Genomic DNA, 19,292 nt, shown 5'->3' on the forward strand with positions numbered 1-19,292 from the left:
AAAATAAAATTTGTAAAATTATTTTATAAAGAGGGTAAATAAAGTAAATAAAAAAAATCATGGGAACAAATTATTTTTTTGTATTACAAAGTTGAATCTTAAAACCTATAACTCATGCAAGTCCTTGCTGCAAGAATATTCATTTTCAGAAAATCCTACATATCACTAAAAACTTCAACAGAAGTTTACTTCATCCACGCTTTATCATACTTTTTTTATAATAATAAAAAAATATAATCGATAGATATATCATATATTAAACCATGAAAACTGCATCTTCAATAATTATTACAGTAGTAGAGTAAAATCATGTATAGATATGATTTTACCCTAACTAAAACAATCACAAAATAACAATATAAGCAACATGAAGAATAGTTCAATAGTATAAAAAAATACTAGATCCAATATAATATCTATATTAAATATTTTTTTAAACCATATTTAAAGTCTATCATCCTTTACAAAATATTTTTATAACTGAAAAACCATTCGTTCTAAATTTAAGTTAGGTACCTAGGTAAGTATATCAAAATGGCTATCTACTCTGAAGTTTCTATAGCCATAAAACTTAAGGAACTATATAATAGTTTTATACTTTTTAAATATGGTCTTTTTTTATGTTTAAAATTTTTCAAAACCTGAATTTGAATTTATTTATTATTGAAGGAAAAAAGGTAATTATCTTGTTTATGTTTGGTAAATTTCTTATAACATTAAGTAAAAAGTTTCAAAACAATCATCAGTTCTAACATAATCGAATAATTATACTTATAATTTATGATAATTTTAGAAAGGAGGTAAAATCATTATTTAATTACTCCTACCTATACATTTTCACAAAATACCCCCAATTAAAAGTAAACTACATCGAAATGATTTTCCTCGTGGACCTAAATTTCGTACATTAAAAAATTAGAATCTACAGATGAATAGTTCTTTTTTACCTCATAGATTAAATTCAAAACACAAGAAAATAGTGTTGTAAAACTGTTAAAAACATAATTAATTGTTAAGTGTTGAGAAATTTAAAGTACCTAATTTTGCAACTCTTAGCTAGTTTAATAAAGATGGCATAATACCATACATTTTGTACAGCCAATGGCCTAGCTGCCAATTTAGCTGTAGACATAATAATATAATATGAAAGATTGGGATAGCAGGAAAGGTGCACACATAATATTATAGAAATCATCAAAGTTCGTTATTCTGTAAAAATAGAAAATATTGATCGTTCATGTTCAATACCTGACCTCGCCATTTTTTTAAAATCAAAACAGTCTTTACACATCAAGTTGAATCAAGTTCAAATTTATTACTTACACGGTAAAAATATATAACCTTTCTTATGTCTACACAATGGGTGAAAGATCCACAGACCAAATTTATGTTCTTGTAGGATTTTTGTGAAGTACGAACATTATTATTATTATTATTTTTCCATTATTGAGATGAGAAAAAAAAATGTAAAGTTTCATTCGTTTGGAAAAATAATACATTTGAAATGTGACCTTTCTACATAAAATATTAAAATTTCATCTGTAAAAACATTTTTTTTTGTTTTTAAATCTTAATCAACTGAATTTTTTTTATATAATATATTATCCTATATTAACTTTGAATATAGAAATATCATTCGTGCAATTTAAAGTTTAAGTTAAAACAAAAATATATTTATCTAAGTTTACTACGTAAATAGTTTTTACAATATAATTACATAATTGAAAAAAACGAACAATCGTAACTACTCGTAGTAAAAATTATTGATGTCAGAATTAAAATAGAATAATATATAATTCTGTAAAAATAGGTTCTCGTTACAATAAAAAAAGTTGTGATATAATATTATGAGGAATTATAAGGGGAATTAGCACTAAAATAAAAATTCAAGAATTACTGATTTATCAACTATTCTAAATTTCTAGTTCAAATGTTTTGAAGTTTTTGATGTGAAGCGACGAATGAGTGGTCGATGAGTAGCATTTGACGTATATGTATACAAAGATTATTTTAACGTAGGGCACATTTTTAAATTTTAATTAAATTATAAAATTATATAAACAATTCGTAAATTTATTTCACTCGTAAATTTTCATAATGATTTTGATTCTATATAGTCACAGTTAAATTCTTACTATTATATTTGTAGATAATTGTGCATTTCATTTTAGATTCTGAGCGGATCTAGGAATGTGTTGATTTTACCATGATGTGTGTGTGTGTTTTTTTTTGTGTCTGTTATCACGTTTTGGGACAGTAAAAGTGCTTTGATTTTCGACTTCAGTACCTCGTTCGATCAGAAAGTGAATCTAGTGTGTTTTGGGGAGTCAAAAGTAAAAAATTCTCGATATTTTACTAAAGAATCGGGATACACAAAATAAAAATTAAGGGAAAAACGGGAAATTTTACGCACAGTTTTCAACAAAATCGATTTTGGTTTTTGATGTAATTTTAAAACAAATGACCATAGATACATGACATTTTAACCGAATGTTTATATAAGTGTATTCTATCTACCATGCAATTTTTAAAAATTGTCGACTTAAATTGAACTATTCATAGGCATATGCAATTTTCGATCATCATTAGTTTTTAGATTCTGAGCGGAGCGATGAATGTATTAAATTAATATCGATAAAAATATATTTGTTTGGTAGAAAAGCTTGAAAATTGAATTCAAGACACCTAACATATTTTTACTATAGCGGTTGAAAAATAAAACAAATACATAGTCAAATTTTTTTTTATAAGCATTCAAAGTTTGAATTTTGACTAAATACGTAAAAATCACGGAAATTCGAAAATTATTTTAAGCTATTAATTCATAAAAAATTTTCTTTTTAATCTAAGATTTAAAATTTTTTAATAATCTATAATATATTCTAGACAGATAAACCGTCTCCGCTCAGAATCGTTTCGTATATACACAGATATAATATCATTGGATTCAAATTTAATTCCATCCATTACAGTAACCCGTTATAGTAATACCTACTGTACTGCAGCAGAGCGACATCCACGACTTACCCGTTTTTTTTTTTTTTAGTCATGTAAAATTCTAGTAAAAATTAAATAATTTAATTGATACCGATATTTCAGTAAGTTATTTATAAGATTTTCTAGGCGATCATTATTTATATTATTTACGTTTCGTTCAAGGACGTAATGTAAAACTATCTGGTATAACTAGCGAGTAACTTAAATGTATTTGTGTAGTCTTTAGTATTATAAACCTTATAGTGGTCGTAAATATAAGTGACGATGCGATGGTCCATATTATATTATTGAGTCTCCGTGCACAATATAATCCAAAATGGTCGGATCTGCAGGTCCGATGTCGGAAATTAATTGTTTACGAAATCATCTAACCTTAATTAGAATCACAACTACCAAAACATTACAAATATGAAGACGTACCAAACCTCGTGAACCGTATTTTATTTATGAGTTTATGACACTCGAGTCACGTCGAATCACGCTCACATTGTGCATTATTTTGCTGCAATATATTATTATATTGTGTTGTCGTGGCAACAGCGGTTTTTATTTTTCCTTACTTCATTAACAATGGGAAAATAATGTAATATTTGGCTTTACTATTGCGACTGTTTGGATACGGGTGAGGGGGTAGTTTAGGGAGGGGTTGGGCAAGCTTCTTGTTTGTCACCGCACGCATTCACTTAAATCCACCACCATCTACAGAAAAGCAACGTCTCATCCACAGGTCGACGAGCGATCGGTGGCTGTAGGATTTATTCTTAAGCCCCCTCGTGAGTTGTTACAATAATATTATATCCTCTACACTTTCATCAGTTTAATAATTGCCATTGCACGCAACCATTTACCCTCTTTCACAATTTTTTGTTCAGTTAATCATAGAATAATTCATACAGTATATCATGTGTTAATATAGTACAATATTTATTAATAGGGGGCTCTGACTTGTTCACTTCACTCATTAACCCTCTAGTGGGGTCGACCTCTAGAGACTTCCCATATTTTGTACCTTAAAATGCTATATCCATAATGTAAAATATTTAAAAATAAAATATACCTACAAAACTTTTTTAATATTAGATAGTTTTAAGTATTTAATTAATTATAATACAAAATATATTTACGTGTATTTTTTTGTCGTGGCATAATTATTATGTGGAAGATATAAATTATTATAAATAGGTATACACAACTTTCATTATAATAGAGATAGAGTAAAACCGTTGCCAAGATTTATATTATAATTGAAATTATTAATAAAAAAAAAAAACAGAGTCTTGTTATCATCTGATTATATTACAATTATAAATAATTAATGTATTATATAATTATTAATCAAATAATACATTTTTATTATTAACTCCCAAAACACAAGTGTAATGATAACAATAAAACTAGTTAAGATGAAAATAATAATTATATTATAATACATAAATAAAGTGTGCAAGGTAATCAGCTATTTAATAGGCACCTGTCACCTGAAGTCTCCCTATACCACCTTTTAATTTACTTATGTAAATCCTCTCCAAGTAAACAACTGAAATTGTGCCTATGTCATGTTACTACTTTCCGTATATTTTCTCATAAATATCGTGATTTTAATTGAATCTACTAGAATATGAATAGGTGGCTTATCGTTTATTATTAAAGTTATTTTGATTTTAAAATACTTTATGAGTTTATTGTAATAACGACGTGCTTCAGTTGTCTTTAATAATGCGTTTCTAAGTGCTATAAATACACGTGTCTCCATTAAACTTTTCTCACCCAATCACCCCTTATATTACCTTCCAGGGTTTTCTAACGGTTTAAACTATCTGGTGAGTAGTCACACTACACAATATATTCTGAACTATTTGTTGCATGGAAAATCGCCACATGGTGTTCATAGAATGAATAAAAAATAATGATTATAATACCTGGGTATGGGAACGTTCTTGACCAGCCATTAATTAGCGGACGTTGATGCCAAGACACCTATATTTATATATTTTTACTATATTTTTATATATTTCTTCACTAAATGGAAAATGCGCGTGCCACACAAAATAAATATTATCGTTTTGAGTAAAAGTTTATCAATCTCAATTTTTTCGTTAACATCCGTACATTACTTTATATTTATTATATTACTTTAATAATCAAACAATAATAAATAACTACAGTTGAAATATTAATATTATAATATTATTTAGGTTATTTGCGGAGAACTATTTTAATGAAACGGATGAAAATATAACCAAAAATGTACACACTTTAACGTCACTTAAATGACACAAAGCGTACAACTCCATTGTTGCAGCCTGAAAGCACATCATCAATCGTATACCGGTGAGCATACGTTTAATAGCATTTCATTCGCTTATAGTTCATCTAGTTATGGTACCATAATATAATGTGTATTTTGTGCCAGCTTATAATATTTACCATAGAGTATTAAAAGTATAATATAACTCACAAGTATACATATAGAGGTTAAGATGGTGTTTCATCAAACATGTGCACCCCTATATTGTTCCTTTAGTAACGAATTAATTAATTTTTAATTTTTTTGAATATTTTTAAGTATACTGTATACGATGATCATATCAAATAATTGCATTATGAGTTTTCTGTAGCTACATATACTTATTCCCAACTAGATTTATTTTCATGTTAATTATTGTTAAGGAGGCGATTTTTTTCCAAAAATGTTGATGTTTATAAATCGAAATTCAAACGAGTAGTCTTTTAGAGTAGTTGTTTAAATTTATGTGCTTAAGATAATAGTTTACGATGATGTATTATTTTGAGGATATGGGTGCTATTCTAATTAGAATATTATAGTATATTATAGTAATTATTACTAATTTATTGAAATTTAATAATTTTTGAAAGTGTTTTGCCCTATATTAAATATCTCGAATATTTACTTATTTTATAAAAATTATTTTTAAGAACTGATGGTCATAATAAATAAAGTTTAATAAGTTATAACTTAAAAATTTAAAAATTACTCATTTGGTATCAGTTAAGATACATTAATAGCTTATAGAAAAAAATCATATCAATCATAAAATAACATACGAGAGGAGGGGGGTTTGTTTATAAAAATAAATTTGTATCGGTACATGATACACTTGGAACAGTTAAAGCAATCTATAAGTATTTAAAAATATGTTCATTAAATAAATAAATTTAAAAAAACGGGTAAGTCGTGTATGTCGCTCTGCTGTACAGTAAGTTACAAGTGGGTTACTGTAATGGATGGAATTAAATTTGAACCCAATGATATTATATCGTTGTATACGAAAAACGATTCTAAGCGAAGACGGTTTATCTGTCTAGAATATATTATAGATTATTAAAAATTTTAAGATCTTAGATTTAAAAACAACATTTTTTATTAATTTCTAGTTTAAAATAAATTTTCGTGATTTTCGTGATTTTTACACATGTTGTCAAAATTCAAACTTTGAATACTTGTAAAAAAAAAATTGTGACTATGTATTTCTTTTATTTTTAACTTCTATTGTAAAAATATGTTAGGAGCCTTGTATTAAATTTTCAAATCTTAGAATTAAAAAGAAAAACTTTTATGAATTTCTATCTAAGATAATTTGAACATTGCCGTAATTTTTACGTATTTATTCAAAATTTGAATTTTAAATGCTTATAAAAAAAAAATCGTGCCTACGAATTTTTAATATTTTTTAACTTCTATTGTTACAATGTGTTAGAAGCCTTGTATTAAATTTTCAAACTTTTCTACCGAACAAATAAATTTTTATCGATATTTATAGAAAAAAAAACTAAAAAAGTTGAAAAATTAAAATGTCAGTAAACAGCTCAAAACAAATATGAATATTTTGAAAATTTTATCAAATATATAAAACGCCTATATAAACATTCAGTCAAAATTTCAAGTATCTGCGGTAATTTTTTTTAGAGTTACACCAAGAATCCAATGTTGTAAAAATTTAAATTTCAAATGCACATAAAAATTTAATTTGAATTTCCGGTGGAATTTTTATTATAAATCTTAGATTTAAAAAGAAAATTTTTTATGAATTTCTAGCTTAAAATAATTTGTGAATTTTCGTGATTTTTTGTATTTTGTCAAAATTCAAACTTTGAATGCTTATATTATAATTGTGACTATGAATTTCTTTTAATTTTCAACTGCTATTGTAACAATATGTTAAGAGCCTTGTATTAATTTTTCAAGCTTTTCTGCCAAACAAATAGATTTTTATCGATATTAATTTAAAAAAAACTAATAATGATCGAAAATTTGAAATGCCTATGAATAGTTCAACTTAAGTCGAAATTTTTTGAAAATTACATGGTGGATAGAATATACTTATATAAACATTAGGTGAAAATTTCATGTATCTATGGTCATTTGTTTTAAAGTTACATCAAAAACCAAAATCGATTTTGTCAAAAAATGAGTGTGCGTAAAATTTCCCGTTTTTCCCTTAATTTTTAGTTTGTTTTTCTCAATTATTTAGAAAAGTATTAAGAATTTTTTACTTTTGACCCCCCCAAAGTACCAACTAGATTCACTTTCTGATCGAACGAGGTACTGAAGTCAAAAATCGAAGCATTTTTACTGCCCCAAAACGTGATGACAGACACAAAAAAAAACACACTCATCATGGTAAAATCAATACATTCATCGCTCCGCTCAGAATCTAAAATTTTAAAAATCAAAAACAATTTAAATAAATGAATAATTAAAGCATAATATATAAAAGCGGTTGAGCCGTGAGCACTGAATATGCTTGATGAATACACATATGGTTTGACCACCATGCTTGGATCACAAAAAAGTAAAAACTGACAGATATAATGAACTGTCTAGGTAACTTATAAGTAACTAATGTATAGGTTGTCTCAGAAAGATCCGAAAAATAATTATGCTAATCAAACGTATGACAAAAATTTTTAATATTATATGATAAGTAAATAATTTAAGAAATATACTCATATAAGCAAATTCTTAAAAACTGTATTTTTAAAAATGCCATTAAGTTCCAAATTAATAAAGCTAAAGAAATATTGAATTTAAAAAAAATTCTAAACAATAAACTACTTGACTTAGATAAATATTTTTACCTTCAAAATTGTCCTTATGATCAGATTCACAAATAGGATATTTTGAATTTTGTATAAATTTTTAAGTTTTTTATTTTCTGTTAAAAAATTATACTAAAAATGTAGCACAATTTTCTATGAATTATATAGAAAAAAAAAATTTTAAATATTGAATACAACAAAAGTTATTCCATATGTCAGATCACCATGAGACACCCTGTATATATTGATGAGAACAAAAGTTTGACTAACATAGTCAGTTATATATACTTATGGTAAATTTGTCAGCTATTTATGCTGTACCACATAGATAGGTATATAATAATTAATATTTATTAATAACTGTTCTAACGAAAAAAATTTCCGAATTTTTAGGCGTTCGTCGACCTGTTATCTGGTCCCACCTTTAAAACACGCTCCGATTCTATGTAATTACTGTCGTTTGGTAGATATGCCACATACTCCCATAATTGTATAATATAATTCTGTAGTGTATGATGTATCTATTGTAACTCTAAGTTTAATATTATACAATATATTAGGTAGGCATACAAATATATAGTGTAGGCACACTGCAGAATCCATGTTTAGCATCCCAACAACAACCCTATGAAAAATAATATTATGGTTAGATTTATTGTACTAGCTACAATAAAATATCATATGGTGCATATGTCAACAGAGTTTTGGTTGAAATCAAAACTTTTAAAATATTATATAAATCAATTCTTCTAAAAAGTGCTGATCATAAAATAATTGTGTAGTTACCCAAGCAAAAAATAAAATAAAATACATACAATTTCTAAGAATAGTTCAAGTGTAAAAAATACTAGATCTGATATAATATCTATATAAAATATTTTTTAAACCATTTTTAAGGGCTATCATAATCATTCTTATAAAAAAATATTTTAATAACTGAAAAAATATTCGTTCTAAATTTAAGTTAGGTGTATCAAAAAAGATATTTACTACAATCAAATTTACAGAAAAAATGTCATTTGAAAATCTGGAGTTTCTATTACCACAAAATTTAAGGAACTATAAAATTTTTTTAAAAATGTTAAAATATGGTCTTTTTTATGTTTATAAGTTCTAAAAACCTGAATTTGAATTTATTTATTATTGAAGGAAAAAATGTAATTATATGCATGGTGAATTTCCCCGTTTGTACATTGCACAGACATTATAAAAATAAGTCTTATGGTGATAACACTTTGTTTATGATTTTTTTTTTTAAGCTAGACGCAGGAATAGTGGGTTTTACTGAGAACATTATAATTTCACTTCGGTCATCTACCGCAGGATGTGTATTGTGTTAGGTATTAAAAATTCTAAAATATGATTCAGGTGGTAGATCAGATTTAAACGTGACTCAATAGGTAAACATGCATTGGGTACTTAAGTATATATATTCAAATGTATTAATTGTTTTGTATATTTAACACGATTGTACATCATATATTATTTTCGTGTGTGAGTGTTATTTATTTACTAAAAAAAAAAATACCTTTTAAGAACATTTTCAGATTTAAAATAATTATAGTGATGAACTGATAAGTTTTATTTATTCAAGTCTTGTACATGTCTAAAACATAAAGTTAGTTATACTTACTATACTTGTATAGTACACGACGTTGGCTGAACATATTTTAGAGATGTACGAATACAAATCTAAATAACCGTGAGTTTAGTATGTAGCATATATATGAACATTTTAACTGAATAAAGGAGACAATTTTATATTTTACATAAACTCGTAGCTTTTATCAATATTTAAAATTTTAAAACTAGGTTCTCACTTCTTAAATCGCCAAACTCCGCAAAACATGACAAAAAAAACGCTTGAAAAACAATTTCCCCACAGTTAAAACGGATAGTATTACTTTAGCAGTAGGTACTGCAAGTCTGCAACAAACTATGACATAATATTTCCATGTCAATTTTGTTCGTACATAACGTAGTGTTAAGCAATACATTATACATATCAACATAAATGTATAATATACAGAGCGATTCACCAAATATGATCACTTTAATTTTCTCTTCAATAATATAGTTATTAAAAATCTGATTTTTGGAATTTTCAAATATACATAAAGACGATATTTTTAACTAGGTATTGTGGTTTTTAATACTATTTTACTTAAGGATTGTCCTGTAGATAATAGATACACAAACATTTGTTTTTCAAACAAGAACTGTGCATTATTAAGCGAATAGTTACTCTGCAAATTATGACGTATTAAAATTTTAAGTTTTAGATTTAACTTTGTGTAGTTACCAAGGAAACTATATATCCAACAATAAAACATATATATATTTAAAAAATTTTAAAACCATTTTTAAGAACTATGATAAATGGTAAATTGTCATATAATATTGTAGATAACTACGAGTGTAATAATCAAAAATTCATACAAAATACAGCAAAACATCCATAATATACCAAACCCCTATAATTATTCAAAAAATGTCCTAACAAATTATTTATTAAATAATTTATAAAATAAATGGATGATTAGGTTATCATTTGAAAAACAGAAATTTATAACACCACAGGAAACTCCTTGAGTAGTGAAAAATCTTATTTAATTTAATTATTCAAGAACAAATTTAGGCGAAAAGTGTGAACATTCTTGCCTATTTGATTGGGAATAATCGGTCATTTTCCTGTTTTTAATGCCAATGGATTAAAGTCATTGATTCTGTAATAATAATATAATGTACTTAACCATGATTCTATTTATACCGCATCCATTAAATAAAAATGCAAACAGAATCAGAACTAAAATATTTCGTTTGTGTTGTACATGTTATTATTTCCATTACGTATTATTATATTATACAACAACGAAGATGACTCAAATTTTTCACATGCCATAATATCCCTTTTTTAATATTTAACTATAGATCAATTTTTGTAAGATTTCTAATTTTTTATCCGACGGACACTCAAAAACTGTATTCTTTGACATAAATAATTGGCTTACAATAGTCTCTACGTAAATAATAATAATATATAACGTCAAAAAGATGCAACTGAAATAATTATTGTTTTGGTTACATGTTATAGTTTCATAATATTTTATTACTCGAATACATTCTATTAACATGACTTATTACTTATTTAATTTAAAATTGTTTTCATTAAATTTAATTAAATTTGGTATTATAATATAATTATATTATATTTACTGAAGTATGCACACGTATCTAGAATGAAATACACGATATCGTAGATGATGTTATTATAGCAATTTAAAATAGATACTATCATCGATAATTGTTTTTGATTAAACTTAATATTTGGAAAGATAATTTTTGGAATCTTTATTTTCAAAATTATTCAATGAATGAAATGTGTCTGATACAATAGTGACTTTAAACCGGTTATATTGAACTATTTCACTGATTTTCATAAAAATCAAAGAGATGTTTGAATATGTTACTATAACAAATATACAAATACAATGAAAATAAAAAATTTTGTATTTATAAAATTATTTTTTCTTTTAATACTAAGAAGTAAGAATATTTTAAATTATTTACTATATATATATATAAATGATTAATATTTATGTTTGTTTGGATAAATCTATTGCAAGACGATTTTTATTTTGCTTACAGTGGTACTATGGATAGTTTTAGACCACCACTCTCTATCATCCACTCCGTCCTACACCAAGCACTTACCGTTGTAGACAAATTAAACACTTCTAAACATATTCGATTAGATTAATCAAATTTATCAACCCCATGATTAAGAATGTAAATAATGCAATAATAGTTACATACATACGATCACCTACCTACGAAACATATCTATTGCGTATTTAAACTGTAATGGGTGTTCCTATAAATCCATTTTCTAATAGTCGATGAACGATATCTCTACGATGATTTTTAGGATTAATTTATTATTTATTTAGGTTGCACCATCCATATTATTTGTTATAATAGCCAATGATATTGTATAAATTAGTATAGAAACTAGTCAGAAGTCTTGAAATAATGAAAGAAAACCATTTTTTTCTTAGCATATTTTACTATTTTGTTCTTATTGCTAGGATTTTTTGAATACAAATATTCTACGGTTTTTATTTATTTTAAATATAAAGATACGTACCATTGAATGATACATATTATAATATTGTACATAGATACCATAATTGAATTATAAAAAATAGCAATGTATTCATATTTTTGAACTGAAAACATAACCTCAAACTCATCATATGAATTTTAAAGTTGATGATTTTATTTTTAAGTAAGTATTTAGGTTTTTACACTTCCAAAAATTCAGCCTCTAATTTATTATTTTTTTTTTTTTAGTACAATTTACTGAAAACTTCCCTAATTGTTGAATATAATAAGTGGGGCTATAATTTTTAATATGACTTATGATTAGTTTAGATTACGCCTGCAAAAAGTTGTATTTTATGAACAGTAAAATTACTAACATAATAAAAATGTTTATCAGATATTAAAGATTCTCGTTGTTCTATTTTTTATATTCATTAATTTTAATGCATACCTTTAATATTATACCTAAACGATAAGTAGTAAGTACATTATAATAGTATATAATAATTATACATATACACAATACATACTCAGTTTTTTTACTTTTATGTTTATTTCATTGATGGTCTCGAATTAAGCATAATTAAATGCGAATAATTATTGTTCAAATAATTTAATATAATTTGTTTGACAAAGTTTATATTTATTTTTTTATTTACTTCTGCAATTAAAATGTCTCTGCATTTTATGGAACTACTGAATGTTGCAACAGCTTTAGGTATTTAAATTGATCAGTGGTCTTGTACAAAACTCTTAAACATTCATTATAAGGAATAAATATAGGTACACTTAGTACTGCGTTGTTATCGTTTCTGTTGTTTTTATATTATTTAATACTAACAAGTAATTACTATTGTAATGGTAACTATTTGTTAGTTTCACAATAATGATATTTTAGCAAGTATTTAATAATTTGTATTAAATTTACTTTCATTTAAAAGTTTCAAATTTTGTCAATACTGGAATTTATTTTGTTAACATTTGAAATTTGACATCAGAGATTTACATTATATTGTAAAGATACTATTTTTGATGATACCTTAGACCTACTTAGAATTTCCAGTCATATAGTTTCATGAAATTTTGAAAAACTATATGTAATATACATATAATATACATATAATGGCAGCTATTTAATTAATAATCATGGATGGATTATTTATTTTGATTTTTTATTGATAAAATCGTAATAAAGTACAATTTTAAAAAATTTAATTTTTTTCTTGGAATATTGAATCTTTAATTTTAATTTTTACGCATGTATAATATATTTATATACAGGGTGATTTTTTAAGCATGCTCGCCCCATTTTTATGGCAACGTTAATATTTGTATAGCATAGGTATACCTACTTATAATAAAATACCGAACAATAGTGTACAATAGCACAAATGCGAAATATGTACGTGTATCCATTTACAACGTAGGCATTTAAGTATGACTTAGATTTTTATCCTTATTCCTTAGTATTTCAAGTAGAATAACTCTGGAAGTTTTCGTTCGAATTTTGATTGCAATATGTCAAAATTTTCAGAAAAATTATCTGAATCACATTTTGCTTTAAAACATATAGGTTGTCATTTGAAAAACCAAAGTTGGTATCGCTACAGGATACTCCTTAAAAGTTGTGAAAAATCTAAGTACTCAAAAATATCGCCTTTAACTACACTTAAATATTCCAAAAATCAAAATTTGAATATATGCATAATTTAAGCATAAAAATGGGGCGAGCATGCTTAAAAAATCACCCTGTATATATATTTGTATATAATACAAGGCCAATTATTAATTTCTCATCCTAATTATGTTTTCTGTGTTTAATAAAATCGTGAATTTGGTGTATAAGTACTTATACATAATCTTTAATAGTATAGTACATAATACTATACATATATACATAATCGACAATTTTTAAGAGAATTTTCTTATTTTGCATTTAAGATTTAAAAATATGAATGTTAATAAAATTCTGTACTTTTATATAGCTATTTAATTTTTAATATTTTAACTTCTTGGTAATTCCTTCTAATTTTTTTTTCGTGCATATTATATAAATTACTCAAACGTGTATATATACGTATGTTCATTGCAAAGTAATATATGTATAGATAGTAATATTTAATTAGAGACGTTATAAAATGATTTTAACTGTGGATACTTAATTGTGGTACATAAACTATCTTAAAAATCTTGAGTAATTTTTGATTTTTTTTTAAATGTAATTTGTATTTCTTTTGCAAGTACCTAGTAAAACATTATATTTTATAAAATAGTTACTCAACTTTATTAATTTCTATATTTATACAATATTTTAAAAATTTTTGCTATTAAATGTGCGACATTTTAAAGTTTTAAAATGTTCTACATCTATTTTTAAATACTTAATAATTAACTTAGATTCGTTTCAAGTTTGTTCACAATACACAATGATATTAAATTTGAATCATAATAATAAAACAGTACAGTACTACAATGTTAATTGAAACAGTATCCATTATTATTTCAGAATTTTAATTGTATAATAATGAATGTACCTATTGAAATTCACTGCATAAGTTTGAACATTTTGAACATAGTAATTAACATTGATATATAATATAATAAAATATACACAGTTATAATAATATTGTCTAGTGGTCTAGTCTATAAGTTTGCCTTTATTTGTCAATATACAATGTGATATGAATAGACATAAATGCATATTAATATATTATAATTTTTAGGTGCAAGTGAATCTCCGTATTATTTATATTGTTGAAATGAAGGGTTTTGTAACCTTTATTACAGTTCATTTAATTTAAAAACAACTATTTTACGATACGTTTATCAAATTAATAATGTTTACATTATTAATATTTAATTTGAAATCATAATAATAGTATTCATGTTTTGAGTATGGATCAAAGTATAAATAGGAGAGTGGAATAATGTGCATTTTCCATATAATTTTTAGTTAAAAGGTAGGTACTACCTGTGTGTTGTTAAAGTGTTAAACTATAAACATGCACATTGCACAATGGTGGTTAAGTGTGGTACCCCATACCATCAATCTAGATAAATATTAGCCATTGATGGAAAAAGATAATTTAATGCTGTTTGCACAATGGAATATTTATACTACGTAGTACATATTATATTCCATACATGCACGTAGATGATTTAAGTAATAATTTGAAGGTATTTTCTTTTCATAAATTCATAAAATTGAGTTTAAATACATACCTATAAAACGAAAATGGGCAGATTTTTAAATGGATAGCCAAAAAAGAAAAATTTTTTACCTAGGTATATTATATATTTTGTATCCTGTTATTTTAATTTCAATACATAGTATAAAACCATGACTTATGGGACTTAGTCTACAGGATTTGGTCCACGAGACGTAGTTTGCTCATCTCCAGTAATACATAGTTTTCCTATTTAAAATATAATATTGAATATTGCATGTCTAAAAAACAAAATATTATTACCTATATTATTTCAATATAATTTTTTTGGACACTTAAATTACTATTAGAAAGTCATTGAATCCAATGTTCATATTATATTCATTCATTTTATTTCCTTATTACGCTGATTTCTATAGATTGTAAATTTAACAATATTTCTCAATAAAAAAATTGAAAAGTTCTCTAATGCTTACGACATATTTGAGAAACTAATATTTCATATATTTTTAGGAATAATGTAATAGGAACTAGAAAGGTATCGTGAATAACAGCATCTTAGGTCCCTCCCCCGTTCTCTTGATGCTCGCATAATTATGCTGATTATATATCATTGTCCATAATATAACTAATAAAAGAAAACGTGAAAAAAAAATAGAAAAAATATGCATAAATACTTGTATCGATGATAGGGTTATGACCTTATGAGTATGAAATATTTCACATGAAATTTTCACTTTGAAGTATTTCAATAAAATATTGAAAAATATAGTATTTAAATTTTTGTTTTTGATATGTTTGACAAAATCGTCACTAGATGGTTACACTGATTTCATAGCTGATTAGTGATTATCGGTTCACGATTATGTTTTTCTTTGATGTTTATAAATTATAATTATAATTGATGACACTAATATAATACAATATTTATATATACAAATATAATATTATATTAGCTTTATAGGCTGTAAATTATATTAATATTACTATTATACTAAGGATTTAATAAATATAATTTTTTTTTTTTTTAATTCAAATAGGAATACTATATAAGGTTTTAACTCATAAATTATTATAATAGGGACTCTGGTTATAACTATGTCTAATTAGTTATTATAAAATATTAAATAAACATGATTTAAAAAATTGATATACCTACCTAGGTAATTCATGTGTTTTGAAAGTTTTTTAAGTATGTTTATATGAATTTTATGTAATTTGTATAATGTACTAGGTATGTAAAATTATTTTAATAACATTTCTACTCTAGATTTAATTTAACATTATTCTTAATTATTTTTCATAAAAATAAAATATTTCATGAAATTTTAGAACCGTAATCGGTGATATTGTTTTCTACAAACTATTTACGGAATTTTAGCAGTAGAAATGTAAAATTCGAAAGATCAGCAGAATTTTTTTTTAAATTAGGTTTGAGGATATTTACTATTTTCATACTATACAGAAGAACCATTGAATCGGGTGAAATTAATTTCATACCATTTTGGTATTGCGTGATGGTGGAGGTGACGGCATGGGTAACTTGGAGAACAACATTGTTATTTATGATCGAAATGAAACAACATTCTGAGAAAAAAACACCAAAAGTTGCAACAATAATAATAATGAGATATTAACGTACAAGAAACTTTTATCGGACTTCTCGGGCTAAATAAATTCTTGAAAGTATATTATATACTAAGTAAAAGTTTTATTGTTATTGAAACTATATTGAGTTGCCTATAACAAACTATATTTTGTTTTAAGTCAGAAGAACCCAGAGGTCAGTCGTTTATTATGAATTTTCAAAAATAACACAATTTCTTTTTAAATTGAACAGTATGATTAATTAGTAATTATAATTAACTTGGTATTGTAAAGTATTATTTTACAACAACTATTTAGAGGAATTTATTTTCTGCAAGAAATGTAACAATATATAGATTGATATATAATTTATAATATTGATTAGGTACGTGGCCTTCATATTTAATTTAATTTATATTATTATTCACGGATTGTCAGTATTATGCAAACCTTAGTACTGAAATTTGAATATTGTTATAATTTTTTTAATTATTCGATTATATAATTGAGAGAAATAAAATTATTTTTAAATAATATTAATAACTTCAACTAAAATGGGTGATATGGATATTACTTCTGCGGTATCCATATCTGTATTGGTTTAAAATATGTCACATAATATAATATTTTTATTTTTGAATGTACCTATTTAGTATTTGATTATAATTGTTTTAATAAATAGAATCAAATTTTATTTATCATTACCATTATTTTGGTAATAAATAGGAGACGTGTTTTAAGTCTACACATATTAAATGTACATCTACAAAGCAATTTATTTATTAAATTCGTTGATTTTTTAAACCAACTTGAATATATTATAGTTTAATAGTTTCATACATTACATATATATATATATATATATTGAATGAAAAACAATAATTACAGAATAAAATGACTAAAAATGAATCATAATTAATTAGTACTTATTATAATTTTAAAATTATTTTAAAAAATATACATATTTTTGACAATGATAGTATTTATAAAGTAATGATAGAATGTAATGTATACATTTTGGTTAATGCAAACTTAGTATTGATAAATGCATTATATATTTATATATACAGTATTAAACTGATTTTTTGACTCTATTACTCTTTTATAAAATATTTATTTAGGTTATATATGTTTTCTAGGTACCTAACTTACTTATCTATTAACTAAAAAATATATTTGTAAGTTACAAAAAAATAGTTCAAGTAGCTTTATATTAGGTTGACATATTGTTGAATTCAATTTTACAATAATAAATTCTTATTAATAAGTTCCAATAATATCAATTTTTCAAAAAATAGACTATTTATTGAATTTAATAAAAATCAAAAGCATAACTAGATATTTTAATAATTCGTTTAATTTGTTTATATCTGTTTTTGTAAAATGTCATTATACTTATTTAAAATAAATCTCAAAAAACCCGATAAAAATATTTGGCTGAAATTTAAAAAACCTGTGTTTAATTTGATAATTCCATAGAAATGAACAATCGCATATCTTACCTTGAGAATTGGCTATAGCAATTATCCAAAAGCACAGAGCGCTTAACTGTAGAAATCCATCAGTCACTGTACACATGTCGTATGATCCTTTTTTATTATTATTATTTTTTTTTTTTAGTCAGGACGTATAACATTCAACGAAAAATCCGTCATGCCGAAATAATAATAATAATAATATATGATGATTAAAAATCACATAACTAAAATAGATTTGCTTAAATTAAAAAGTTAAAAATAAACAAGAAATTAATGCAAATAAAATAGGTAATACAGAATATTAATAGTTACGAATTATTTTATTTCAATGTACGAACTTGCCTCCCGCACTGACGATTCGATAAAACTTAAATATTTTCAAAATTAATTTCTTTTTATTCTTTACCCGGCAGCGAACGGAAAATCGCAACGGCATACGGCAATAGCGGCCGTTACACACTCTACGGGGATTTGTGATTCACTAGCCGACTATACCGCGCGGTCTCTGCGTTTGACGCCGCCCGAACGTGGGATAGTTTCTCGATTCTGCGCTTCGGTTCGCGACCTCCGAACGCTAAAACCAACACTTACAAACTCCACAGTGGTCACTCCTGAACGTAAATGATACGTATGGATACAACACAAAAATATGTACGTAAAAAATATTTACTCGATAATAGTTAGTTACATTTAGATTCGTAATATACTGTGTTGTTGTTTGAATAATAACAAAATCACATTATTATTATTAATTATTATAATAACATCCTATCGAGAATGAATTATTTAATAGCCGATAATCGATACTGCACATACATTATATTAATAAATTTATATTATTTATATCTGTAGTATTAAATTTTATGTTTTAAACACTTATTGAAACTGTAACTGGTTA

General features: G+C 24.8%; 1 protein-coding gene across 2 annotated transcripts in view; it reads right to left on the reverse strand.

The window, feature by feature from the left end:
- Positions 1-18,885, reverse strand: part of LOC107165495 (zwei Ig domain protein zig-8-like) — a 233,486-nt gene extending 214,601 nt beyond the window's left edge. The window contains exon 1 of one of the 2 annotated variants that reach the window (XM_089223095.1): positions 18,419-18,884. In XM_089223095.1, coding sequence (XP_089079221.1) covers positions 18,419-18,494 — 76 coding nt within the window. In that variant the 5' untranslated portion in view covers positions 18,495-18,884. Of the gene's footprint in view, positions 1-18,418 lie in introns of both variants that reach the window. The other variant, XM_089223094.1, reaches the window with a different exon arrangement.
- Positions 18,886-19,292: the final 407 nt, after the last annotated feature.

This window comes from Diuraphis noxia, unplaced genomic scaffold (assembly GCF_037042655.1).
Source record: "Diuraphis noxia isolate RWA-SAM2 unplaced genomic scaffold, SU_Dnox_SAM2 contig0003, whole genome shotgun sequence".
NCBI lineage: Eukaryota > Metazoa > Arthropoda > Insecta > Hemiptera > Aphididae > Diuraphis > Diuraphis noxia.